At 40.6% G+C, this 26852-nt stretch overlaps 4 protein-coding genes across 6 annotated transcripts; 1 reads left to right on the forward strand and 3 right to left on the reverse strand.

Annotated features, from left to right (window-relative positions):
• Positions 1-715: 715 nt before the first annotated feature.
• On the forward strand, positions 716-5189 carry LOC139371330 (TAR DNA-binding protein 43-like). Of its 3 annotated transcripts, none has more exons than XR_011627222.1 (6): positions 734-1550; positions 1747-1910; positions 2437-2577; positions 2725-2895; positions 2989-4511; positions 4711-5189. XR_011627222.1 is itself a non-coding variant. In XM_071111665.1 (5 exons), the coding sequence occupies exons 1-5, from the start codon at positions 1310-1312 to the stop codon at positions 3490-3492; spliced, it is 1221 nt and encodes a 406-aa protein (XP_070967766.1). In that variant the 5' UTR covers positions 716-1309; the 3' UTR covers positions 3493-5189. The 3 variants fall into 3 exon arrangements, 1 of the variants encoding a protein (XP_070967766.1); XR_011627221.1 differs by having other exon boundaries at positions 2989-4039; XM_071111665.1 differs by having other exon boundaries at positions 716-1550; positions 2989-5189.
• On the reverse strand, positions 5188-8061 carry LOC139371332 (centromere protein S). The gene is made up of 5 exons (XM_071111666.1): positions 7955-8061; positions 7710-7833; positions 5966-5999; positions 5598-5664; positions 5188-5398 (listed from the first exon to the last, which is right to left on the reverse strand). The coding sequence occupies exons 1-5, from the start codon at positions 8039-8041 to the stop codon at positions 5291-5293; spliced, it is 420 nt and encodes a 139-aa protein (XP_070967767.1). The 5' UTR covers positions 8042-8061; the 3' UTR covers positions 5188-5290.
• Positions 8062-8361: 300 nt separating this feature from the next.
• On the reverse strand, positions 8362-12642 carry LOC139369911 (retinol binding protein 7b, cellular). Its single transcript, XM_071109193.1, has 4 exons — positions 12458-12642; positions 9040-9218; positions 8679-8780; positions 8362-8588 (listed from the first exon to the last, which is right to left on the reverse strand). The coding sequence occupies exons 1-4, from the start codon at positions 12528-12530 to the stop codon at positions 8535-8537; spliced, it is 408 nt and encodes a 135-aa protein (XP_070965294.1). The 5' UTR covers positions 12531-12642; the 3' UTR covers positions 8362-8534.
• Positions 12643-18014: 5372 nt separating this feature from the next.
• Positions 18015-26684, reverse strand: LOC139369912 (hexose-6-phosphate dehydrogenase (glucose 1-dehydrogenase)). Its single transcript, XM_071109194.1, has 5 exons — positions 26635-26684; positions 23673-24348; positions 20853-20970; positions 20472-20741; positions 18015-20079 (listed from the first exon to the last, which is right to left on the reverse strand). The coding sequence occupies exons 2-5, from the start codon at positions 24321-24323 to the stop codon at positions 18731-18733; spliced, it is 2388 nt and encodes a 795-aa protein (XP_070965295.1). The 5' UTR covers positions 24324-24348; positions 26635-26684; the 3' UTR covers positions 18015-18730.
• Between the last annotated feature and the right edge of the window lie 168 nt (positions 26685-26852).

Consider the following 26852-nt stretch of genomic DNA (forward strand, 5'->3'; position numbering starts at 1 on the left):
ATATCTTGGGGTTGTGGCTTGCGCATTGTGGTCGGGCAACCTTGGTTCTAATTCCTGTTGGTGCAATGCTCCCGCTGTTCGCTACAATGGATTGGGGTGTCAGAAGTGGGACGTCCAGGGGTGGCTTGTAGACATTACTAGCGCCCCAAGTGTGTACAGTATCATTTCAACAAACTAGCCATTTGAGGTGCTTTCTTCCCTCCCGTGATGCATGTTGCTATGGCTAACAACAACATGGAGAGCGGGCCAGCAGCCTGGAATTCCTATCCGGAATGTTGGTGACGCTTGTTCCCTGATCTTGTCTAGATGGGATACAGCTTTTGTGAAATTGACGTCAATTATAATTTTGGGGTATTATGGCTAACCTTTACCATTTCTCCGAATTCTCCTAACCTGCTGTCACGAAAATTGAATTTGACAAAAGCTGTATCCCTTATAGACGAAACGTTCATTGGTCCCCAGTTGTCACAGAAAGTCAAGGAGGGAATAAAATGGGTTCATCCAATCTTTACATAGGGGGGGACGTCCCAGTTGTCCTCGAGTATGGATCTCAGGTGGGTATAATCAGTTTACCCAAGGTTACATTTTTTGGGGGAAAATACAAATGTTTTAAGAGATCACAGTAAAAATTGTGTAGTTACCTTGAAATAATTATTTATCATTTTCTGTCATTTCCTAGATGCACAACACCCTCCGTTTACAATGAGATGATCTGACATGACGTACTTCCTCCATGACTGACATAATGCCATTTTGATCTGAAAGTACAGCGGTGTTTCATGTTGTCGCAGATGCTTTTGAGCGTAAATATTTGCTTTACATCTGCAGTGATACGTGCATGTTAGATAAGAAAACGGAGTTAAGACTTCACGTTAATTATATGATTGCTCGATTTCAGTTTTCTTAGACCACATTTCAATTTGTAGGACCAACAGTGCGATAGACGCCGTTAGCGCATTCATAGCCACATTGCTATAGCGAGGTCGTCGTCCGGTGTCGATGACACAGCTAGCTAACGTTAGCTAGCCAACCTAACAAAGGAACACTGGGAATGGGACCGTGGTAGCCTCGTTTGCGAGAATATCTCAAACTCTATGTCGTTTAAATACAATTTGGTTTAATCAAGATAAATAGCGTCCATTTAAATATCTAAACTATTTTTTTGTTTGTTGCAAAACCTGTTTTTTTTTCACGACTGTTTTGTACCAATCGGTTCGTGTCGTCGGGCATAGCCCTCTAAACACTTGACTATCTAACGTAAGCTTGCCAGTGCTGTGTTTTGGGCTAAGAAAAGGCGTTGTGCGTAAAAATGGCAGAGGTGTACATTCGCGTGGCCGAAGAAGAGAATGAGGAGCCCATGGAGATCCCATCCGAGGATGATGGCACAGTGTTGCTTTCTACTGTGGCAGCTCAGTTTCCAGGGGCCTGCGGCCTACGATTCAGGAGTCCAGTTTCGCAGTGCATGCGAGGGGTCCGTTTGGTGGAAGGGATTCTTCATGCACCAGAAAACGGCTGGGGCAATTTGGTCTATGTCGTCAATTATCCCAAAGGTATGGTGACGGGCTTTTTACGTGTTATTTTATTAGCCACCAACTGGTGGACAAATGCATTATAATACATGTATAATAAATTATTCAAGCGTCAACTGTTCCCTAGTTATATGCAACACATGGAATGAGTATCTAGCTAGGCAAATGTCTGTAGTGTTCCAACAGCGATTGAATGAGCTGTACCACACTATTTCAGACAACAAAAGGAAAATGGACGAGATTGATGCCTCTTCGGCTGTAAAGATGAAGAGGGGTGACATGAAGACTTCAGACCTGATTGTACTGGGGTTGCCATGGAAAACATCTGAACAGGACCTGAAAGATTACTTCAGCACCTTTGGGGAAGTCATCATGGTACAGGTAAAGTATCCGATTAGCAATTTCATTCATGCTGGTCACTTGAGTGCTGTGGATCCATTTTTCTTCCCTTTTACACAGCTCTAATGTGCAAGGCCTTGCTATATCTGTGGTTCCTACTAAACTAACATTTGAGACATTTTAAAGCAGCAGTGAGCAGTTTAAACAATGACAAAGCGTTCTCTCCACCACCATTTTGCTACGGGTTGGATCTGGAGAAACATAGCCAAATTCATAGACTGAGCTATGGATGCAAGGACTGACCATCAATGATATCAACATAATAGTTTTAACTATGTTTTGATGGTATAGTGTTTCTCTTACTTTAACAAACATTGGAGTAAAGATTATTTTGGGTTGTGATGCGGTATGTCAATTTAACTAAGCTCATAAGGAAGTTCTTAGTTATATTCTTCATGAATCAATGGGTACATATAATTTATGTCCCAAAATGAATGTAGCAACTGCAGATTAACCCAAAATGTTTAAAGGGGAAATGTAGGTTTTAACCCCATGCTCCTACTTACAGGTGAAACGAGATGTGAAGACTGGAAACTCAAAGGGATTTGGCTTTGTGAGGTTTACTGAGTATGAAACTCAAGATAAAGTGATCTCTCAACGCCACATGATTGATGGAAGATGGTGTGACTGCAAACTCCCCAACTCCAAGGTAGGTGTTTGTATCTGTATGGCATGTAGTAACATGGATCATTAATGGCAAGAGCGCTTATTTCAGATCACACAGTCCCACCACCTCCCCCTAATGCCATATATATTGTTAATGTGCAATACTTTTTTTCTACCTTTTGTAAAACAGCAAGGTCCAGATGAGCCCATGAGAAGCAGGAAAGTGTTTGTAGGCCGTTGCACTGAAGACATTTCCGCTGATGAGCTGCGCCAGTTCTTCATGCAGTATGGCGAGGTCACTGATGTCTTCATCCCCAAGCCCTTTCGTGCCTTTGCCTTCGTCAGCTTTGCCGATGACCAGGTTGGTGCCACTGCAAATTGAAAGGCATTGTTTTTTTTGCCATCTGCTGAATTACCCCTTTAATGTCACTGGCATGTTTTTTTTTCTGTCCAGGTTGCCAGTTCCCTATGTGGAGAGGACCTGATTATTAAGGGGGTCAGCGTGCACATCTCAAACGCTGAGCCAAAGCACGGCAGTAGGCAGATGATGGAGCGAGCAGGGCGGTTTGGAAATGGGTTTGGGGCTCAGGGCTTTGGTAGTAACCGCACAGGGTTAGGGAGCAGTGCTGGGAGTAATATGGCTAATTTTGGCAACTTTAGTCTGAACCCTGCCATGATGGCTGCTGCTCAAGCTGCCCTGCAGAGCAGTTGGGGAATGATGGGTATGTTGGCTAGTCAACAAGGGCAGACTGCCACCTCGGGCACCACCTCTACTGGGCAGACTAGCTCCACCAGGGATCAGAGCCAGGCCTACAGCACAGGCAACAGTAACTACGGCACCAGCTCAGCCAGTCTAGGTTGGGGTACCGGTTCTAATTCAACAACCAGTGGTAGTGGGTTTAGCTCAGGAGGATTTGGCTCCAGTATGGAGTCCAAGTCTTCAGGGTGGGGTATGTAAGTAATAGTTTGTATGGTAAGTATTGTGAGATGTCTTTTTCCAAATCTATTTCTGGTGTTACGCGTATCTGATAGCTAAACGCTTTTGTCAAATGTTTTGTAAATTTGGAAAATGCTCAAGATTTAATTTAGAAAGTGTTTGAGGTGAATTATTATTTACCAGAGTGTTCAGCTTAAGTGCTACTTTAAGTTTGTCCTGACCTATTTTCAACTGGATTCTTAAAGGCATGTATTGTGAGTTGTGATGTTTCTGAAAATGCATGAGAAATCACTATGATTCACTATTCATCCATATATTTGACAACAATCTTGCATTGGAAAGAATCTGGTTGAAACTGAAATGTTTAAGTGCAACTTTATTTGCAGTCAAGTTCAATGGAAAAACCTTCACTACAATCTCTTCTGCAGTTCACTTCTCTTCCATTTTCCCGGGAAGAAGCTCCTCTTTGGCAGCATTCTTTGGGTGATGTCAGTATCACTCTCCCTCTTCCCATCTGTAAATGCTTTGCCATCAAACAACGGCTTCACTCCGCATGTTCTAAGAGACGGTGGGTGTTTCATTTTTATCCACTTTTTAATGGAAAGAACTGCGCAGCTGACATTTTAAGAACTCATGAGTGCGACTGAGGATGGCTTGTGGCGAAGAGTGAATCGATGAGTGAGCGAACGGAGAGAAAAAGAAAGCGTGAAACGGACTGGTTGTGCGATGAAAGAGCCCAATTTGACTGCTTTTGTGAGAGTGAATGGAAGCTGCAGATGCTACAAGCTCCTTCCCCCTAAAATGGACTTTCATTTAGTAGTACTTCAAGATCTTTTATTGTAGCAATTTTTCCTACCCTTATTGATCAAGTGCAGAAGTAGTACACAAATGTAGTGTGGAATGTTGTGCTGAATATTTGTCTTGCTTATATAACCTACCTGACCTGAATGCTGTATGGTGTGTGTGGTTTCTTTCCTTGTTATTGATGCTCTGTAAGTGTGAACTTGATGTGGATGACACCTGCCGAGGACACTGGGGACGTGAGTGTTGGTGTGAGAGCATGGAGTGGTGTGGTTGTCATATTTCCCAGTGTGATTCAGTGTGTTTCAAAGGTGTTTTAGACATGTCAAATAAGAGTTCTCTAATAAAACTTTGTTTTTGAATAGATATGCTTATATGAATATTGGGTAATTTTGTGACATTTGAGTTGTCGAAATCTAATTTAATTCACATATCTAGGGACCTTGGACACTGCTGACCGAGGTTTCCATCTGAACCCGGACTGGAGTCAGTGTCCTGAAGGATGAAGACTGAAGTCCTCACAGGCTTGAAATGGGGTCCCTTATATTTATGGTAACCTAAAAGGAGTCCGAATGGGGTAGTAAGTTTGGATACATTTCTAATCAGACCTGATGACAAGTATTGTTTATTTGGCTATTTTAAAATAACATTGCAGCATTGGGTAGAACTAATCTATTCTTTGGGACAAGACAATGAACAGGTTGATATTTCAGATTGTGTACACAGGATATTACAGCACATCTCAATGGTGAATGGGAACACCTGTTGCCCTTCAAAATTGTATTGAACTGATGTTAATGTGTAGATCTGTAAATACATTTGGAGAAGACATTGGAACAGTGCTTACATTTCAGCCAATGAAGATAATATTGCTGTACCACTTGGAATTGTAATCAATAAATATTTTCTTCAAGTTTGGTCGAGCAGTTGATGCCGTATTAGTAAAAGTACACATGCTATTAACTGTCTGTATAATCAAACACATTCACTTAGTACTAGGGTAGCATGTTTTCCCTCCCTACACCATCTCTGTATTCTTCCTCTTCCCTGCAATCTTCTTCCTTGTGTCTCTCTGCTCCTGGTTGGCGCTGGCAATCTCTTCACTCTTCCTTTGTATGAAGTTAGCCTAGAAAAGAGTGTTTGTTATTTCAAACGTAGGAGACAATACCTATGTTGCTGTGGAAAGCAACTCCCTAATAAGGGTCCAAATATGACTGGTACCATAAAAAGTTGTCAGGTTGGGTCCATCAAAACAATACAATAAAGCTTCAAGAACTGACTGTTAATCAAACTTGTGACTTATTGTTAAATTAGCCAATACCCACCAGTGCTGTACTTCGACGAGCTGTAAGCTTCACATCCTCTACAGATACTGTGCTTCTTTTGGCATGCCTACAATTTAACACACGTTAGTTTTAATCTGATTATGAAACAGAAGCAAATTATTAAAACTTCATGGTCTTGCCTGATTTGATTTATACTTGCTGAAGGAACCTTTTATTCTGTTTACAATGGACCCTGCAGAGCATTTGATGCCAATCCCCCCCCCCCCCCCCCCCCCCCCCCCCGCCCCACCTAACTGAACATTGCATAAATGAGGGACTGGAAATCATTCATTTGTGACAGCAGGATTGTCAGTCTGAATAAACACGGATTTCATAACATCAATACAAGCTGTGTGAAGACCTTTTACCTTGCAAAGGCCTCCAAGTCCTTTGCAAAAATATCTAAAAAGGAAAAAAAGAAATGCTGTCAATCATCTGAAACATACAAGCAGAAGAATTTCAGTGTAAAGTGGCCCCCAGATCATCACCGATCCTCCACCAAATTTCACAGTGGGTGCGAGACACTGGCTTGTAGGCCTCTCCAGGTCTCGCCCCCACTGTGAAACTTGGAGGATCGGTGATGAACTGGGGGTGCTTCAGCAAGGCTGGAATCGGGCAGATTAGTCTTTGTGAAGAACGCATTAATCAAGCCACGTACAAGGTTGTCCTGGAAGAAAACTTTCTTCCTTATATGACAATGTTCCACAACTCTGAGGATTGGTTTTTCCAGCAGGACAATGCTCTATGCCACACAGCCAAGTCAATCAAGGTGTGGATGGAGGACCACCAGATCATGACCAGCCCAATCTCCAGACCGGAACCCCATTGAAAACCTCTGGAATGTGATCAAGAGGAAGATGGATGGTCACAAGCCATCAAACAAAACCGAGCTGCTTGAATTTTTGTGCCAGGAGTGGCATAATGTCACCCAACATCAATGTGAAAGACGCATGAAAGCTGTGATTGAAAATCAGGGTTATTCCACCAAATATTGATTTCTGAACTCTTCCTAAATTAAAACATTAGTATGGTGTTTAAAAATGAATATGAACTTATTTTCTTTGCATTATTCGAGGTCTGACAACACCGAATATTTAGTGTTATTTTGACCAATTGTCATTTTCCGCAAATAAATGCTCTAAATGACAATATTTTTATTTGGGAGAAATGTTGTCAGTAGTTTATAGAATAAAACAAAAATGAGAATTTTACCCAAACACATACTTATAAACAATAAAACCAGAGAAACTGATTATTTTGCAGGGGACGCTTAATTTTTCCCAGAGCTATATTTTTCACCTTGTCGGCTTGGGTTTTCGAACCAGTGACCCTTCGGTTACTGGCCCAACTCTCTAACCGCTAGGGATTTTGACTACGTGGTATACAGCTACGACCGGAAGTTATTTTTTCGTAGCAGGTAAGGAGTATTAACAGAACAGGTTAGGGGAATTAGGTTATGGTTAGGAAAGTGTTAGCGTCAGCTAAAATGCTCTCCTAATCTGCTACGAAAAGTCACTTCCGATCCTAGCTGTACTCCACCTAGTCACAACCTCCGCTAGGCTGCCTGACTATTTTTTGCCACATCAGTACAGATGAAGGAAAGGAGACAAGGGGAACAATCTACATCTGACCATTGAGATACACAGAAAGTGTTATTTTTTATTTATGACGCTGACGTCAGAGGACTTGATAGTCAATGTATGGTCATCTGCCCATCTATCCTTGGTCTTTCAGGAAAACGACGAGGAAAGGAAGCCATGGGGGTGTTTGGACAAATCCTTTTGAGTCTCAAGATTTTCCAGTAAACCCCCCAAAGACCCGAATATGTAAATAATATGTTGACAAGAATACCAAACCTGTCATTTGGCTAGTTGGAACTACAGTATTACCACGTTTACCACTCAAATCCATCCCACGTAGGGGCAGTTTCTGGACTGGGACAGAATAACATGTGAATTTGACTGGTGCTTGGACAGAGCAAACCCAAGGTGGAGACCGTGCACAAAGATGTTCATAACGAACTCATCAGGGCCCTCTTGTTACCAGTCATGCACAGCAATCTCCCCTTCCCTAAAGACATTATTTGTTGATGTTTGTTATTATAATACTCACCACATTGCCTGAACGTCGTTTCAGCTATTGCTGCTATAACCTGTCGACTGAATTCCTTCTGATGATCCTCACCAATGCTTTGACACAGTCTTCCCACTGTATAGTGGACTGCTGCTTTCAGTCTCTACGGGTTTAGTGGAAACATAAGTAAATACTAGCTTTGTCCATCTTCATCTAACTGACAACACGTGCTTCCAAGACACATATATAATTGTGAATTAATAAATCAAAGGTTAAAGTTGCACCTGAAGTTTTCTTTCCTCCTCGTCCATTGCTGTTGGCATTTTCTCCCGACAGTTCACGTTAGCTAGGCAGCTAGTAGTGGATAGCATACATAGCCTACCACACTGGTTTACTCATACACTTTTTCACCAGATGATTTTTCAAACAGAAAACGAAACAATATGTACAATCGTTTCTAGAGTAGCTATCTAATGGGCATGGGATAATCTTTACGACAAATCAAATTCCGCTAAATTTGAAAAATTGCGCGCTTAGAAAGGCGGATGGTGTCATCCAATTGAACCAATACTAGGCCTATAGCACCACCTGCTGGGCTGGAGTATTACAAAACAATGCATTCATGGTCCAGTGCTATATTCATGGTTTTTAGTAGATTAAATGTATTGTACATAGTCACGAAATCCTCAAATGTATATCATGTTATTTTTATTCATGTTGTTAAAATGTTGACTATTTTATTTGAATTATTTTGCATACTCAAAACATACCATGAGCATGTCATATTAGTGATACATTTGTGAAGAATATTTAGCAAATGTAAGGTTGAAGAAATATTGTGCAAACTTTATGGTGAAAGAATTATCAAGCACTCCTTTTATAAATCTGCTTGCAGACTTTATCCCCACAGGTGATTTCCTATAAGAGAGAGGAAAAATGCATAACAGTTAGACCTACTAATACAAATGCCATCAATGTAGTTAAAAGATATGAGTACATGCTACATGCCAGATAGAGCTCATCTCCTTCTATCCAGTGTGTCCACCCTCTGTTCTTCTTCTCTCCCTTCTGAACACACACCAGTTTATCATTGTCCCAGTTGACCACCGTCTGTAATTAACAAGAGTACTTATCATAATGGGTTGTGTGGACCATAACTTTAAAACACCTGGGACAGCGCCAGCTTGCTTGAAACAGGCTTATAGACAGCTCTGTTACATATTGTCCTCAATGTCGCCATATTAATGACCACAGTTCAATAAGCAATAAGGAGCAAAATAACAAAAAGGGACCAATTCATCATGATAATGATATGACGTAAATTATAAAGTGCCGGCGCCCATAGGAACTGTAAATTGCAAGTTTCTACCTGGACTTTTCTGTTATCCATGGCTTTGGTCACCTCCTCAAACTCTTCCCCAATCTTGAATGAGACTGTGTAGTTTTTGAAGGTAGTGAATGTTTTGATGGTGAAAGAATCCCCATCTTGCTCAATCACTTTCTGAGGTTTCAACATGTTCGCAATCTTGCGTGTTGCAAAATCAATGCCTGTAAGGAAAGAAATCCTGCATGTGTTACAAATATATCCTAAGAGACTGAACATTTCCAATCCATTCTCAGTAGGAAACTGGTGAGCTAGGCTATGAATCATAATTCCAAAGTTACACATTTTAATTCTTCAGAATGTATTTCGAAAGAAGTTAAGATTCATATTATATGGAGTTATAATTCTACTGGTGAGCATGTTGAGCAAAAGAAAGAAGATAGATATTGCAATTCAATATTAGGAAGGTGTTCTTAATGTTTTGTACTCTCAATGTATATTATAATAATATATATTATAATTTAGCATTAAAAGTTTAAGTTTGTTCCACCTGAGCGAGTCTGACCACAAGTCAGAGACCACTATGAGGACACCAAATGTGTTTGATGAATCCTTTTTGTCTTCTTCTAATGCCTTTGACGAGGAAAGTAATCCAAAAGTAACTGAAGAATCATAAAACACGGGACGAGATGTTAAAAACTGTCCATTGTGCCAATAGATGGTATGCACTCACATGAGATTTGCTGTGATGTTGACAGAGTGGCATGGGAGGTTTATTTCTTAGACTGGGTTAAGATGTCAATTTTGGGACACATCCTCAGTAGTGTGCCTTCGAATCAGTGGGTGTTTCGGCCTTTAATCACTAAACACCCTCATCAAAGGTGGCCAGCTAAAGGGTGATCAAGCCTTAGCTTGTGTCCCATGCCCAATTAAGATTTCCCACGGGACTATGCAAGGCAGGGGCGTCCTCTTCCCTGAGCCAGCCCTACAGCTGACCGCATACCTCATATGCCCTCCTCAAGTTGGAGGGATCTGAATTGGGTTCTCAGGTGGGGGTGGGGGGTCATGAAGTTATAGCCCAGCAAGGGTCCTTCCGTTTGATCCAGATCCACTGGCTGCCTCTTTCAGCTGCTTGAGAAACTGCTCTGACGGTCTGCCGCAGAGCCTGTCCATGGATTCCAAGTTCTTTCAGCAACCTGATGGTGGAAGAAGCCACGAATCCTCTGCATCCCACTTCAACTGGCCAGACTTTTGCATTCCAGCCACGCTGAGTTGCGTCTGCTGCCAACTCTGTGTAACGCAGTTTCTTATGCTCATAGGCCTCTTCAACAGAGTTTTCCCACGGGACTGTGAGCTCTATGATGTACACAGCCTTTCGTGAAGGGGACCATAGTACCATGTCTGGCCTAAGGTTGGTAGAAGCCATCTCAGGTGGAAAAATGAGTTGCTGGCCAAAATCGACAAGCATCTTCCAGTCCCGGGCCATGGCTAGGTGTCCAGTTTCTGGCTTCGTAGGAGGATGCTTGGGCCTTTTCTGTCCCTCCCGGATGAATGTTGTTGTTTTGACAGGATTGCTTGTTTTTGGAGGTAATGAATTGGTTGCACTCCTCTTGGTCTCAAGTGCTGCAGCCAGGCTAAGTAATCCGATTATGTTACAGATTTTGGGGTAGGCTAATACAAAATGTAAGTTACTGATTACACTTTTGGACAGGTAACTAGTCACTGTAACATATATTACATTTAGAAAGTAACCCTAACCCTGCAGGTGCCCCCATATGTGTCACATACTAAAGAAAAAATAAACACATGCATAGAGTTCAGACAATAACAATCACATACATGTTATTATTGTTTTGAATTACTGACAGAAAAGAGAAATTAGAATTATGAAAACTTATTGATTTGAAGATATAGGCCTATCTAATTAATCAATAAAAGTGAGAAAAAAAAAATCCAAGATAATTTCTGTTGAATAAAACGGTACACTACCCTACCTAATGTCCGCATTAATTAATTACCAACAGATAGAGTGAGTATTGGTTAAGTGGGACACCTGGCAAAGTGTGACACTTAAGCTTTGTAATGGATATCTTTAAATGTGTACATTAACATTGTGCCTGTGTGTTAGTGAGGACGTATGTGATGATAATCATTGTGGGCGTGGCATTCTGTGTAATGACACCTGTCTCTAGATGCCTAATGTTAAGGTTATAAAAAACTAAGAAAGGATATTCAGTGTCTAATTACGACCTATTTTGTAATGGGATGTCATTGTAAATCAAAATGACTGTAAATTGTTTTCTTACTACTCCCACCTTTTTAGAATATTGGCATTTTGACAGTGTCCCAGTATGCCAATCGCCTACTGTCAAAATGGGACACTCCTCTAGGCCATTTTAATGCAGAAAATATATTTCAGGGGATTATGAAATACATGTTTTCTTAATAGAAATCCATTTTCTAAATAGGATCACATGTTGCATTTCATTTTCTTCAAATCTGCTATCACCTAGCGTGCTATAAAAAGGGTAGCCTAGTGGTTAGAGCGGTGGACTAGCAACCAGAAAGTTGCAAGTTCAAACCCCTGAGCTGTCAAGGTACAAATCTGCCATTCTGCCCCTGAACAGCCAGTTAACTCACTGTTCCTAGGCTGTCATTGTTAATAAGAATTTGTTCTTAACTGACTTGCCTAGTTAAATAAAGGTAAAATAGCATAGCTGCATTTTACTTAGAAACATAAAAAAATCATAGCTAGCTATATTCATAACCTTACAGGTGATGACTAAAAAAGTGTATTTTGCTGTATTTGACAATAAAACAGTCAATGAAATTGTTGAGGGGTAAGGTCTTTCTGGTTTCATTCTACAAAATGTCCGTTAGAGTGTAATGTTGAGAATGTTGAGCTGATAGATCTAGATGAAGTTAATTTTATTTATAGGCTATACAATTACATATAGGCTACATCATAGAATTAATATCACGAATGATGATGATGATAATAATAATTATAAATGATCATTCTTAATGTTCCACAAAAACACATAAAGCATGTTTTTATACATTTCATTTGTATGAACAATTGAAGTTTATCATACAAATATTGAAAATACTCATATACTTTAATTTATCCTTCTTTACAATAAAGAATGAAGTGTCCCACTTTGTCAATCAAGGTGTCCCAATTTGCCAGCATCGACTTAAAAAATGTGGCCTCAGCACAATTTGTGTTTGTAGAAAAGAGCCATCCATCCTGTGTTTAATATTTCTTTCTTAAGCTGTTTAGAATATCATGTTGGGGGTTAAGACAATGGGATGATTCGGTAAGGTGTTCGGGATACACTTTTTCATAACGTGTCCCACTTTACCAATACTCACCCTAATTAATTAACCAATAAATAGTCAATATTATTTTAATCAAAGTCACTTGCCTAAAAACATAAGAAAATGTAAAAAGAGAACTTACCAAGAGCAACCATGTAACTTTCAAAGTTTTCATTACTAGTCATGTCCCATGTGCCACTGTAGTCGGTAGGCATGGTGGATACTTGCGTGGCCGTCTCAAACCTTCAATAGACAGCAGTTGTTAGAATGAAGAGATTTAAAGTCTCTAGGATGTCCCATGGTGTGTTAATATAGGGCGGGGGTTTGGTTTACCTCTCGTAGTTGGTTGCTATTTTGGACAATAGAGTAGAGGAGTAGCCTGGTGGAGGGCGGAACATGACTTTTTGCACAATTATATGAGGAAATAACATTTGAGATAGGCGTCTCGAAATAGAGCAGGCTATAATGCATCAAACATATGTGCACATTCTTTAGTGTCTCTCTTTCCAACAATGTGAAAGGGGACTAGAATACATGTTATACAGTTTCATTCACATGGACGCACACCAGAGTATGATGAAAAGCCTGGTTGGATGATCATTTTCACAGTAGTTAGAACTGGGGAGGATGTGTCATCAAGGCCTATCACCTCTCACTTCTTTGGCAGAGTTTATTCAAAATGAATGGGCACAATGCTACATTACGCATTAGCACAGTATACCCGGAATATCATACCAAGGGATCAAATGATAAATTGTAAGTATTGGAGGTGTTAAGGTCTATTCACAGATTGGGTATGGGTCTCATTTCTATGATGACAATGAACAATAACTAGTTGGTGGCTTCTTGTGTTGTGAAAAATAATCTGATGGCGATTTCTTTACTTGTCTTTGTACTATTGATGACATGTTTTCAATTAGTAACTTATTCTAAATGAACATGAATCTAATTCTGGTCTTAGAAACCTTTTATTTGCAGTCAGATAATTAATCCAATCTTTGTGGCACTCGTTCTCATCCCTCAATTGTATGTGTTAACCAGGTAAGTCAATTCAAATTTACAACAAAACGCTTTTCATTTGAAGTCATACATGCAGTGTGTACCATGTCAAGTTTCTGATTGAGAGTATAAATCCCTCAGGCCTAAATCCTCTCGATATTGCCAGCAGCCTCTTCTACAATCTCACTGCCTTCATTGTTTTATCCTTCATGGCTACATCCTGCTTTGTAAACATATTTTTGATAGCTATGTCTTGTAGTTTTAATGAGGTGTACTCCTCACAATTGTTTGGCTTTTGGCAAAAGCAATGTTTAATTTTATTTTAGCCAAGTTCATAATAAATTGATTTGATTATGATGAAAGAGAGATGGCAGTAGAGACAAGCTTTGGTCATTCCGACCCTCCTCATAGTTCAATCAGATTGGGTCATTGCATTCGTTGCAACAATCTAAATGTACTTTTAAAGTATGTGGGTCTTTCCACGAAAAGAGTGCTTTTTGATTCCCTTAGATATTTTAAGTAGAAATTGTGCACCAATATTGAATTTTAAAAGCCGTTTATATTAAATGAAGTCCCTTTAATATAGACCACATTGAGAATTCAATAAATCAGATTCTTAATTTGAATAAAGGCTTGCTAAAATGCCAAAATTCAGCATTTTGACATGTTCTATCACTTCTAGGAAGATTTTAACCCCCTTAATCCCGAAATTTCTCCAAGTTTCACCATCAATGTAAAGCCCTAATTATTTTGTTGCTTTGACAAAGTAATTTCAGAAGAGTATTATTTATTTCATGTGATTAGTGTATTATTTACATCTGTCCCACATTTTAAAGCCAACCCTGTTAATAAAATGTAAATCCTGTTACCCATAAATAAACAAGCTAGAAACGTTTTCGCAATACGTATTTATTTAAGCTTGCAGCTGCTCCAGGCTGCAATTAGATACATGCTCCACAGAGCCATCCTTCCATAATTTATGCTGTTTCTAGGATATCACTAGCAAGCAATACTGTTGCACAGCATGGTGACTGGTGTAGTATGTAGTGACTTTAAATATCCCCTTTCCTTAATTTGGTATACTACGAAAGCAATTGGTGTTCATATCTGTTTATAAGCATTAAATTAATCTGACTGTGAGTATCAAATTAACTATGAAGGGGCATATAGATTTTTCAAGCACCCAACATTTATGCTCAAATATTCCTTAGTTTGAAATCACACAGTTAAAAATAAAGAATCTGTGCAGAAAGGGCTGTGAAAGCTGTAGTTTATTTCCTTGTGTTTAAATAGTGACTACGTGTTACAGCAATTCCATTTGTGCACAGTATGTAGAAAACTGGTGTTCGGTCCCCAGATGTAAAAAAATAACATTAGCGAATCCTTCATTCATAGCCTTTTTGAACCTCAAGTGATACGGAACAAACCACACTTTCACTTACAACAGTGGTCACCAACCTCTTCTGAGTCAAGATCACTTTCTGAGTCAAAATGCAAGCCGAGATCAACATTAACCAATTTTAAAAAGTTATGCAGCAATGAGGTTTGTGCAGTAGGCTATAGGCCCAATACATTATCACTGCATATTGGCTCTGCTTGAATTGCCCTGCCAATGTTGTTCTTCTCAGACCATTTTGAAATGATACTGAAAAAATAGTATATGATCACACTAGTAATAGATAATTTGTTGTATTACTTGTGAGGCACAGACGATGGAGCATAATAATTAGCTTTTTTTACTGGACTGATGGTCAGTCTGAGGGGTGGGATGGAGCAGCAGGTAGGCTGCCTCACCTGACCAACCATCCCTCCACTCTCCCTCCCTCCGCTGAGAAAAGGAGACAGCCTTCCAGCTGATGGCAAAACTCAAGTAGCACTTCATTATTTCTGCCTCATGCACCAATTCATGTTGTTACTCCTATGACATTGTCCAGAGAAAGTGAAATATTTCTCGATATTACAAAAGACAAGCCACTAATAATAACAACGGATGTTTATCGAAACACTTTGCTACTCATTCATTCCAGCTGCAGTGCTGGTTGTAGTGTGAGTGGAAGTAGGGAGAAAACACATTTTATGGCTTATAAAAGTGTTGAACAAAGTGTTGACAGTGCTGAATAACAACTTAAACACAAACTTACTTGTAAAATCAGAAGCGTTTTGGTGTATTCATTGAGTCTCTCTCTAGTCATAGTTTTTGAAATCTCAGTATCAACTTTTCTGTGCGTTCAAGGCTTATTTTTACAGTCTAGGCTTGAGGAAGCTGTGCAGACATGGTGATCTGAGCTATCTGATTGGCCAGTGGTAGGTCTATACATAGCCACGGGAAGTACGGGTGCTGAGGATGCTGATAAGATATATTTTTTCCAACAAATTATTACTCCTGTATGAGCAACGAAAAATACTTGTCAGACAAAAATTCTACGCAGCACCTCACAGAAGTGTTTAGTGGTCAACTAGGAATGCCTTGGAGATCCGCTTGGAGAAAGCGATTGACCGGTTGGTGACGACTAACTTACAACATTGAGAATGATTAAGTGCAACAACATTTCGAGACAATGGGACTATAAGGTTCTAACTGTAGCTATTTGAATACGTAAATGATAGATAGACTCAGAAGACATCACTAAATACATTACGACAGGTATTATGATTAGATAAATGACTTACTTAATGATTACTGACAGGTTTGTTTTTTGCTGCCGTGCCATTATTGCTGGCTAGACCATACTTAGAGGGAAATGTCAAAGACGTGTTCTGATTGGTCTGTCTGTATTTGTTCAGGTTTGTGATTGGATTGCAGAAAGAACCTTATAGTGCCAAGTTCAAATGGGTTTATGCAGACAGAACTTACATGTACAGTACCAGTCAAAAGTGTGGACACACCTACTCCTTCAAGGGTTTTTCTATATTTTTACTATTTTCTACATACTAGTGAAGACATCAAAACTATGAAATAACACATATGGAATCATGTCGTAACCAAAAAAGTATTAAACAAATCAAAATAGATTTTAGATTCTTCAAAGTAGCCACTGACAGTGTCACCAGCAAAGCACCCCCACACCATCACACCTCCTCCTCCATGCTTCATGGTGGGAACCACTCATGCAGAGATCATCCGTGCACCTACTCTGTGTCTCAGAAAGACACAGCGGTTGGAACCAAAAATCTCAAATTAAGATTGACGAGACTAAAGGACAGATTTCCACCGGTCTAATGTCCATTGCTCATGTTTCTTGGCCCAAACAAGTCTCTTCTTATTATTGGTGTCCTTTAGTAGTGCTTTGTTTTGCAGAAATATGACCATGAAGGCCTGATTCATGCAGTATACTCTGAACAGTTGATGTTGAGATGTGTTTGTTACTTGAACTCTGTGAAGGATTTATTTGCGCTACAATTTCTGAGGCTGGTAACTCTAATGAACTTATCCTCTGCAGCAGAGGTAACTCTGGGTCTTCCTTTCCTGTGGTGGTCCTCATGAGAGCCAGTTTCATCACAGCTTGATGGTTTTTGCGACTGCCCTTCAAGAAACCTTAAAAGTTCTTGAAAATTTCCGGATTGACTGACCTTCATGTCTGAAAGTAATGATGGACTGTCGTTTCTCTTTGCTTATTTGAGCTATTCTTGCCATAATATGGACTTTTACCAAATAGGGCTATCTTCTGTATTCCACCCCTACCTTGTCACAACACAACTGATTGGCTCAAACGCATTAAGAAGGAAAGAAACTCCAGAAATTAATTTTTAACAAGGCACACCTGTTAACTGAAATGCATTCCAGATAACTACCTCATGAAGCTGGTTGAGAGAATGCCAAGGGTGTGCAAAGCTGTCATCAAGGCAAAGGGTGGCTGGCTACTTTGAAGAAGCTTTGTTTAATACTTTTTTGGTTACAACATGATTCCATATGTGTTATTTCATAGTTTTGACATCTTCACTATTATTCCACAATGTAGAAAATAGTACAAATAAATACAACACCTGGAATGAGTAGGTGTGTCCAAACTTCGGACTGGTACTGTATATATATAAAAAATATTTTAACTTAACTTTTTCAAAAATCGAACTTCACAGGCACATGAAGAACCATCTAAAGATCAATTATATGTGACTAACACATTTTTTACCAAAATGTCAGATAGAACCTTGTATCTGCAAACATCAAATTGAAACCTAATGGAATCCTTTTCACAAGCACCATAAGTATATTAAACATACACCTCTTTGTATAATTAGGGCTGGATTCCATCCGTATCGCAGAAGATCTGCATTATAACTCAATAGAAATGATAAAAAGGCAAAGTTCCCGGGATCACTGAGACTGCATTCACGGTGAATGCTACATATGTCAGCTCAATCGGAAATGACCTTAAATGTATACGTGGAGCTACCAGACCTTAATTAAGGTAAACGTAGTGAAGCGGTTCGACCAACCTTCATCAACCTGTTTTAAATCTATTTAAAAAGTATTTGGAAGGTCACAACTTTTAAAACCACATACAAGCACCATTTCACTTTCTCACATTAAAAGTGGAAGTATTAGGAAATACTGTGCTGGCTTATAGGGAAAATTGCACCCATTCGGGTCAAAGGCTGTGGACATTTTACATAGATACCAAGTAATACATTTGATCATCATTTTAGTTTTTGGAATTCACGAGCACTGATTAAAACAAAAGACGCAATGGATCAGAATGTGCTTTGTGGTAATTTAATGTACTGGACAGTACAGGTTTTGGCCTTTCTAGGGAGTTTTTCCTAGCCACCGTGCTTCTACACCTGCATTGGTTGCTGTTTGGGGTTTTAGGCTGGGTTTCTGTACAGCACTTTGAGATATCAGCTGATGTAAGAAGGGCTTAATAAACACATGTGATTTGATTTGATTATGCAGTTTGATTTCTTTTGTCATTGAGGCACAAATACAATAATACATGGCTATAGCCTACATTATCTGTTGATCATTCATTTTTACCTAAATTATTGGCCTTTCACAGTTCAAAATCCCCTTTTAACAATCCTATTCTATGCTGGTTCAGTGGAGAACAGGTAGCTTTATGAGAAAATATACTGTTTTTACAACTATATAAAATATAGTATTTTAATAATTATTCATTATCTGAACAACAAACTTCCATATCCACTTTGCTTTCCTGAGATAAAAAAAAATCCTACTTCTTTAAAATACATGAGTGCATCACGCACACACCACGTTAACCCTACATCTTGTATATTGAAAAAGAAAATATATACCACATCTACCTTCAACTTTAAGTAAGGTGCACGGAATCAACAGAACTTTATCATTACTTTACATTCTTGGTCAAAATACAGCAAAAGAGTAAAACTACAGCAAATCATTAATTTAATCCAAATCATTAATTTAATCCACATCATTTCATTGCTACAGTATCCCCTATCCTAAAAGAGCATCATAGTCTATGTACCATACTAGCCTGCCACTGGTCGGCCGGATCCCAGTGATGGGCCAATGTTTTGGGTTGTCCTTGACTCGACTGAGCTGAGTGACCAGCTCATGTTTGCTCTTACCCATCACCAGCACACCTACTTTTTGGGCCTGGTTGATAGCCTTGAGGGTGAGGCTCATACGCTGGTGAGGCTTGGCTGGGCTCTCGGTGAAGGCTACTAGACTGTTCCCACTTGCATCTAGTTTGCTGCCTGGGAACAGAGAGGCAGTGTGGCCGTCGTAGCCCACTCCCAGCAGGACAAAGTGGAAGCTGGAAGCATTAACCAACTGGGTGATCTCGCTCTCATAGAGCAGCGCTCCACTATCCTCCTCCACACACAGCCGCTGGTTCATCTGCACTGGCATGGGGTGGATGTTGAAGTAGGACATCTTCACGTGTTGGAGCAGGTGGTCGTGCAGGGTGCGGAAGTTGGAGTCCAACTCTGTGAGAGGCACGCATCGCTCGTCCACCACCCACACGTGGGTGTCCCTCCAGGGGAAGGAGTAGTGGTGACGGGCCAGCCTCTGAAACAGAGCTAGGGGACTGGAGCCCCCGGAGAGGGCAAGGTGGAAGCGGCCGCCCTCCCTTACCGCGTTCTCCGCTGCAACCTGCAGGTCTGCGGCCAGCCGCACGATGAGCTCCTCGGACCAGGCAGACACCATGTCAGCGCTGCGGTACTTCCCCTGCATCACCTGGAAGCTCTCCCTCCCAGACCCGCCTATGTGGTCCTGGGTGACCATGACCAGTGCCTCATTGGCAAAGGTCACCTTCCGTCCCAACAGTTTGAAATCCAGCATGTTGCCATTGTCCGCTCCCCCGGGATACAGGCGGGGAAAGGTGTCGGCCAGGCTCTGCAGGAGAGGTGTCCAGAAACTCCAGGAGGCCAGCAGGTTCTCAGCACTGATAAAGCTGTCCTTCCGGCCTTGGAAGATGTGCAAAATGAGTTCTGCGTAAGCCTCCCTCTCCACTGTTGGCGTCAGCACATAGTAGTCTGAGATGGGCAAACCTAATACACTGACATCTTTGTGTTCTGTTACCTCCTTCCACTCAGTGTCCATCAGGTCTGGCTTGAACAGGTTCTTACTCACGAGAATGGCTGGGTACTGCAGAGTGCCATGGCCAAAGTAGAACACAATCTGCTTGGGCTTGCAGTGGACGCTGCTGTAGCTCTGGATACAGAAGATGTCATTCTTGAACAGAATGCGAGCGTAGCCTACGCGCTCATCCAGCATCTTCCCTGAGGTCAGAATGACTGGCATGCCCTCATACTGGGCTAGGTCAATGTGCACCATTATACCTGAAATAGAAAAAAACTTTTATCACTGAAATAAAAAAAATATAATAATCTATGTATCACATGTAGGGCCCTGTGATTTGGACTATCATGTCACATGACTGAGACTTTAACCTTTATTTTAAGCCTTTTGAAGAAATCTGAATTACACCAAAAATGAAAGCATTTGTCTGAGGATGGTGCTGGAACATCTGACATAAAAAGAAAGGGGGATAGTTTGATGAAAAAGCTTTAAATAAAAGGTTAACAACCAGATCATGTGACATGATTGCCCAAAACACATGGCCCTAATCATATGTTATTACTATATGACAAAACATTTCTCCTTTAATAAGCCTTTAATGCACAGGCTGAATAGAAGAACTCCTACAGACAAACGTTCTCATGACACTTACCAGCGAAGGTGGGGGTGAGGCTGAAGTGTTCCATTGTTTTGCTCAGTTCTTCCTGTACCTCTGCATTGTAGGCCTGGTACTGACCAATGGCAGCACAGTTCCTGTCCAGGCGCTGCAAGGCACTGAAGATCTTCAGCTTGTTCTTGAGGACTTCTTTAGTGTTGCTCAGGTTGGATGGGAGCTCCATGGTCAGAAGGGTCATGACCTCAGTCAGGTGGTTCTGTATCACGTCCCTGATCACGCCATACTGTTCATAGAAGGAGATGCGACCTGTGACAAAGGGAGAATAAATCAAACAACCAAAAACTCCCTGACAGGTGATGTTACTATCCTCATCACATATTTTATAGAGGGGGTTAATACACTTTAACTATACAGTACCTTTGGCATCCAGGGTCTCCTTCAGTACAATCTCAACTCTCTCAATGTGGTGCTTGTTCCAGATAAGATCCAGATGCTTGCTGTTCTCCCTTCTGAATGGCAAAATCTTAGAGACAACCTTTTGAGAATAAGAAACAAACATTAGAATTAAAACCAGTTGAATTGACAGTCGTTTTGCACTGCTTCGCTAAGGTTTTAGTCATCAATCTTGCAAAAGGGCAGAATTGTATCAATGTAGTAGTGTCCCCCCCTATGACCTTGGCTTTCACCTCTAATTGTTTATTTATGTCTGAGAAAAAAAACTGCGTTTCAACCCATATTATCTAGTAGGCAATATAAGTATAATAAAACATTTACAAATATAATATGATAAAAAGACAAAATTATCTCAATGAAGCCTTTTCATATTTTATAATGTCCATACAGTATAAAGTTAGAATCTGTTTCTAACTATCTACCCAAAATATTTCACCTTCTTTATTACTTTACCAAACATATAGTTAGTGATGTTCACAAATTTAACAGATTTTGGACTGTCTAAATCATCCCCATCCCTAAAGATTAGAAAGCTGCCACGGTCATCCCCCTCTTCAAAGGGGGTGACACCCTAGACCCAAACTGTTACAGACCTATATCCATCCTGCCCTGCCTATCTAAAGTCTTCGAAAGCCAAGTTAATAAACAGATCACTGACCATTTAGAATCCCACCGTACCTTCTACGCTGTGTAATCCGGCTTCCGAGCCGGTCACGGGTGCACCTCAGCCACGCTCAAGGTACTAAACGATATCATAACCGCCATCGATGAAAGACAGTACTCTGTCAATCACCGTTTTCTTATCGGCATCCTCAATAGCCTTGGTTTTTCTTATGACTGCCTCGCCTGGTTCACCAACTACTTTGCAGACAGAGTTCAGCGTGTCAAATCGGAGGGCATGTTGTCCGGACCTCTGGCAGTCTCTATGGGGGTACCACAGGGTTCAATTCTCGGGCCGACTCTTTTCTCTGTATATATCAATGATGTCGCTCTTGCTGCGGGCAATTCCCTGATCCACCTCTACGCAGACGACACCATTCTATATACTTCTGGCCCTTCCTTGGACACTATGCTAACTAACCTCAAACGAGCTTCAATGCCATACAACACTCCTTCCGTGGCCTCCAACTGCTCTTAAATGCTAGTAAAACCAAATGCATGCTTTTCAACCGTTTGCTGCCTGTACCTACCCGCCCGACTAGCATCACCACCCTGGACGGTTCCGACCTAGAATATGTGGACAACTATAAATACATAGGTGTCTGGCTAGACTGTAAACTCTCCTTCCAGACTCATATTAAACATCTCCAATCAAAAATCAAATCTAGAATCGGCTTTCTATTTCGCAACAAAGCCTCCTTCACTCACGCCGCCAAACTTACCCTTGTAAAACTGACTATCCTACCAATCCTCGACTTCGGCGATGTCATCTACAAAATAGCTTCCAACACTCTACTCAGCAATCTGGATGCAGTCTATCACAGTGCCATCCATTTTGTTACCAAATCACCTTATACCTCCCACCACTGCGACCTGTATGCTCTAATCGGCTGTCCCTCGCTACATATTCGTCGCCAGACCCACAGGCTCCAGGTCATCTATAAGTCTATGCTAGATAAAGCTCCGCCTTATCTCAGTTCACTGGTCACGATAACAACACCCACCCGTAGCACACGTTCCATCAGGTATATCTCACTGATCATCCCCAAAGCCAACACCTCATTTGGCTGCCTTTGCTTCCAGTTCTCTACTGCCAGTGACTGGAACGAATTGCAAAAATCGCTGAAGTTGGAGACTTTTATTTCCCTCACCAACTTTAAACATCAACTATCTGAGCAGCTAACCGATCGCTGCAGCTGTACATAGTCCATCTGTAAATAGCCCACCCAATTTACCTACCTCATCTCCATACTGTTTTTATTTTATTTACTTTTCTGCTCTTTTGCACACCAGTATCTCTACTTGCACATCATCATCTGCTCATTTATCACTCCAGTGTTAATCTGCTAAATTGTAACTATTCGCTCCTATGGCCTATTTATTGCCTACCTGCTCATGCCTCATGCACACACTGTATATAGACTTTCTTTTTTCTACTGTGTCATTGATTTGTTTATTGTGTTATTGGCTTGTTTATTGTTTACTCCATGTGTAACTCTGTGTTGTTGTCTGTGTCACACTGCTTTGCTTTAATTTGGCCAGATTGCAGTTGCAAATGAGAACTTGTTCTCAACTAGCCTACCTGATTAAATAAAGTTGAAATAAAAAATATATATATATTTTTAGGCCATTTAAACAGCGTGTGTTCCTCCTATAGACAAAGGGAGAAGGGCTATGTAAAGGGATCGATTTTGTTGTTCTGAGCATATGCAATGTGTCTGCCTCTGATGTAAAACAAATTTTTGACTTCCACACAAATTACTTCTTTTAGGTTTAAGGAAGTGTAGAGCCATGAAAGTTATGTATTTAGATCCACCTCCTCGAGACAAATTCAGCGATTGCTTTGCCATATGCGTGTGCCGTGAAGCAGTCAAGCTGGATAAATGTTTTTCTAAGGACCACCCCCCAGAAGATGTTTACATAGTCCTAGGAAGCTCTGGCTCTTCTGACTTATAAAACGGAAATCAATAAAATAAGTAATGTCAACATAATTTAAAAAAAAGTAATTCTAGTGCCCGATTTCAGGGCGGTCAGCTTAATTAAACCAAAGACCTGCTTCAAATGTGAAGTATTGTGTTAAAGTGTAACCTACTATGTATGGACTGATCAAGAGGCCTACATCACCTGCTTCCCTAAATAGTGGTCGATCCTGTACATCTCGTTGTCTTTAAGGGAGGCACCGAGTTGAGTGGACAGGACTTGGGCGCTACTGAAATCATGGCCAAATGGCTTCTCCAGCACCACCCTCAACCACGCCCCGTCAGTCGGCCTGCAGCTGTTGTTGATCTTTTCTGCAATGTCCGCATACGCGAAGGCTGGCACTGACAGGTAGAACAGCCTGCCGGCCTCCACTATGCCCTCCTGCCTCAGCTGCTCTGTCAGGTGTGTGCCCAGGGCCTGGTAGTCCTCTGAAGTATTCAACTGCCGATACTCAGCCAGCCTCAGGAACTGCTCCTTCACCAGGGCACAGCGCTCCACAGACAACTCCCGAGGACAGACCACTCCCTTCAGCACTTCAAACAGGATCGGCGTGGCCTTCTCGTTGGGCGACAGGCCTCCGCCATAAAAGGAGAAGCTGTAGCCGCTACTGACCTGGTTAGCGTACAGATGGAAGAAGCCCTGCCACAGGTACTTCTTAGCCAAGTCACCTGTACCTCCCACTATGACCACTGACACATGACCTAGGCTCTGTGCTCTCTTGACCTCCTTGGTATAGCCTCTCTGGACACACACAGTGGCCAGAAGCAGCAGTGCTGCACACACAACCTTCCACATTCTCTGGTCCAACACAGATCAGCACCTACAGGAGAGAGACAGAGCAAGAAGAATCAGAGAATTTCAAAAAGGTGATTTACAGACCGGTTGTGGATTGCTAAGTATTTCCACGTTATTAACCCATAATCACAGTGGCTGAATTACCCACTTAAAACACACATTGATTACAGTCGTGGATTGGTTTTCCGCCAATGCAAGCAGGAATTCTGTGAGGCAGCCTAGCCTACTCTTAATAATGTGGCATATTTGGTTTGTGGGTGGAAAGTGTCGGCTCTTAGCTATTCCATGAACTACAACATCACCCCCCAACATAATCTTCTTACATGTCTCTGTTATAGGTTCATCTGTAGGTAAAAGTATTTATTTTTTGTGTGAAATTGAGGGAACTACTCTGTCAGTAGATAACATGTCAATCCTGTGGTAAATGTTCTTCACATTTTCCACATTGATTGTATTCAAGTGGTTGAACCCCGAGGCCTACGTTTTGGGGTGGAAAGTTAGAGACAACCGGACTGCTCAAATTGCAGAGAGAGACAATGGTTTCTAAACTGAGCCCATTGAAAAGAGTGTGGCTAAGTCAACATTTACAAGATTAACAGACGAGGCATCTACCGTAAACAGCTTGCGTAACTTTACTGTAACGTCTGAAATCATAGTCTAGTATTGAAGTTTACACAGCAAACAACAAAAGTCAATGCTGCTGATTTCCTCTGGGAATCAAATACTTTTGGAATGGATGGAAACTTATAAAAACATTTACATTTTTAGCTGACAATAAGTCAAGATTAAGGAGCGGTCCTATCCAAACAAACCAGATCACAGCTCTGACTGCAGGATGTTGATCAATAAACAAGAGGAGTAAAGATGAACATAGGCCAGGTCATTCAGTGTGAACAAATATCCATGGCATTAAGTTCTTGAAACTTTGGGTAACCAAAACCTCCTTTACCACACGTAAGACCACACATTGTATAATGATTTCAGTGACAGTGACATAAAGACATGCTCTGTACTGTATACACACTGTAAGTTAGGCTAGTGGCAAAGATATAGGAACCATAGTGGCAAAGATATAGGAACCATCTCAATAATCATTTTAGATATCTATCCCATTTGTCTAAATCCCAATCCTCCTGAGAAAATGTCTTTGACCTTTCAGGGAAATAAAAAATGACATGGATACATAGTTGTCCCATTTTTATACAGAACGACTCATTTATGATTATGAGGGATCAATTCAGTCCCAGCAAATAGTGTACAAAATACTATAAATACATATTTTGAGTACCGATTAAGTATTAACTCATGATAAGTGCAGAACTAACAAACCATTGACTTAATAACTTCTCAAAAGTTCTATTGTGGGGGAAAACTAGATAGCCCATAGCAGCCTGATGAATAACAACAGGGCTCACATTGTTAATCCAGTCTGCCTATGAGGATATTAGAGAATTGCAACACAGTCCTCCAGATGATCAGAAAGGCTGGATATTGGAAAGTCAAAAATGTACCATCCTGAAATTATACAGTAGCCTACACTCAATAAATATGGAACTTTGTAGAAACTCATAACACACCCAGTGCAAATGTATTGAGCCTTGAAGCCTTCACTCAACTAAAAAACAGAACCAAATGGTTTAACATCCATCTTCTGCCTAGTGTGTTTATCACATTTACATCCAAATGATATGTTAAACCTTGAAAAATAAGCAATAATAGCTTGCTTTTGGATACTATTTTCTCCTACTATTAATTTCTGACTGAAATACAAAACGGAACTAAATAACCCTGGCTAAAATATGATGTATTTGTCATGAATAGTCTCCTCTCACCTATGGCCCTGCCATCACAATATATCTATTGAAAGTCAATATATATAAAAAATAAAATGTAAAAAAAGAGTTCTTAACAGGACAGTTACACCTGCTAGCTGTCTGACTTCAGCCATGCAGTAGATGGATACAATGTTACCCAACAACAGCGTTTCTGTCCATTTACAATCACAATAAAATCATTTTGTATAGCTATTCCATCTCACTCAAAATATTCAAACTAACCTAGTCTGAACATAAAAAATAATAAATTAATCCATCTCACTCAAACTATTCAAACTAACCTAGTCTGAACATAAAAAATAATAAACTAATCCATCTCACTCAAACTATTCAAACTAGCCTAGTCTGAAAAAAAAAAATATATATACAAATATATATATATATTTTTTCAGACTAGGCTAGTTTGAATAGTTCGAGTGAGATGGATTAGTTTATTATTTTTATATATATATACATTCTATGGAAATTAAGTTTACCTTCTCCCTCGACAGTCGGTTTCGATGAAAGATCGCATCCATCGATATTTATGTCAAAAGACACTTCCTAGAGCAGTCACGTGACATCTGAGCGCTTGAATAAATTATGCGTTTCACAGATATATGAGCATACCAAATAGCCCGTACATTTCACCAGAGGCGTAATTGTTCAGTCAGTTACATTGGGATCTTGCATTAAACCATTAGGTCAGATGCAA

The sequence above is a fragment of the Oncorhynchus clarkii genome, chromosome 17 (assembly GCF_045791955.1).
Source record: "Oncorhynchus clarkii lewisi isolate Uvic-CL-2024 chromosome 17, UVic_Ocla_1.0, whole genome shotgun sequence".
Classification (NCBI taxonomy): domain Eukaryota; kingdom Metazoa; phylum Chordata; class Actinopteri; order Salmoniformes; family Salmonidae; genus Oncorhynchus; species Oncorhynchus clarkii.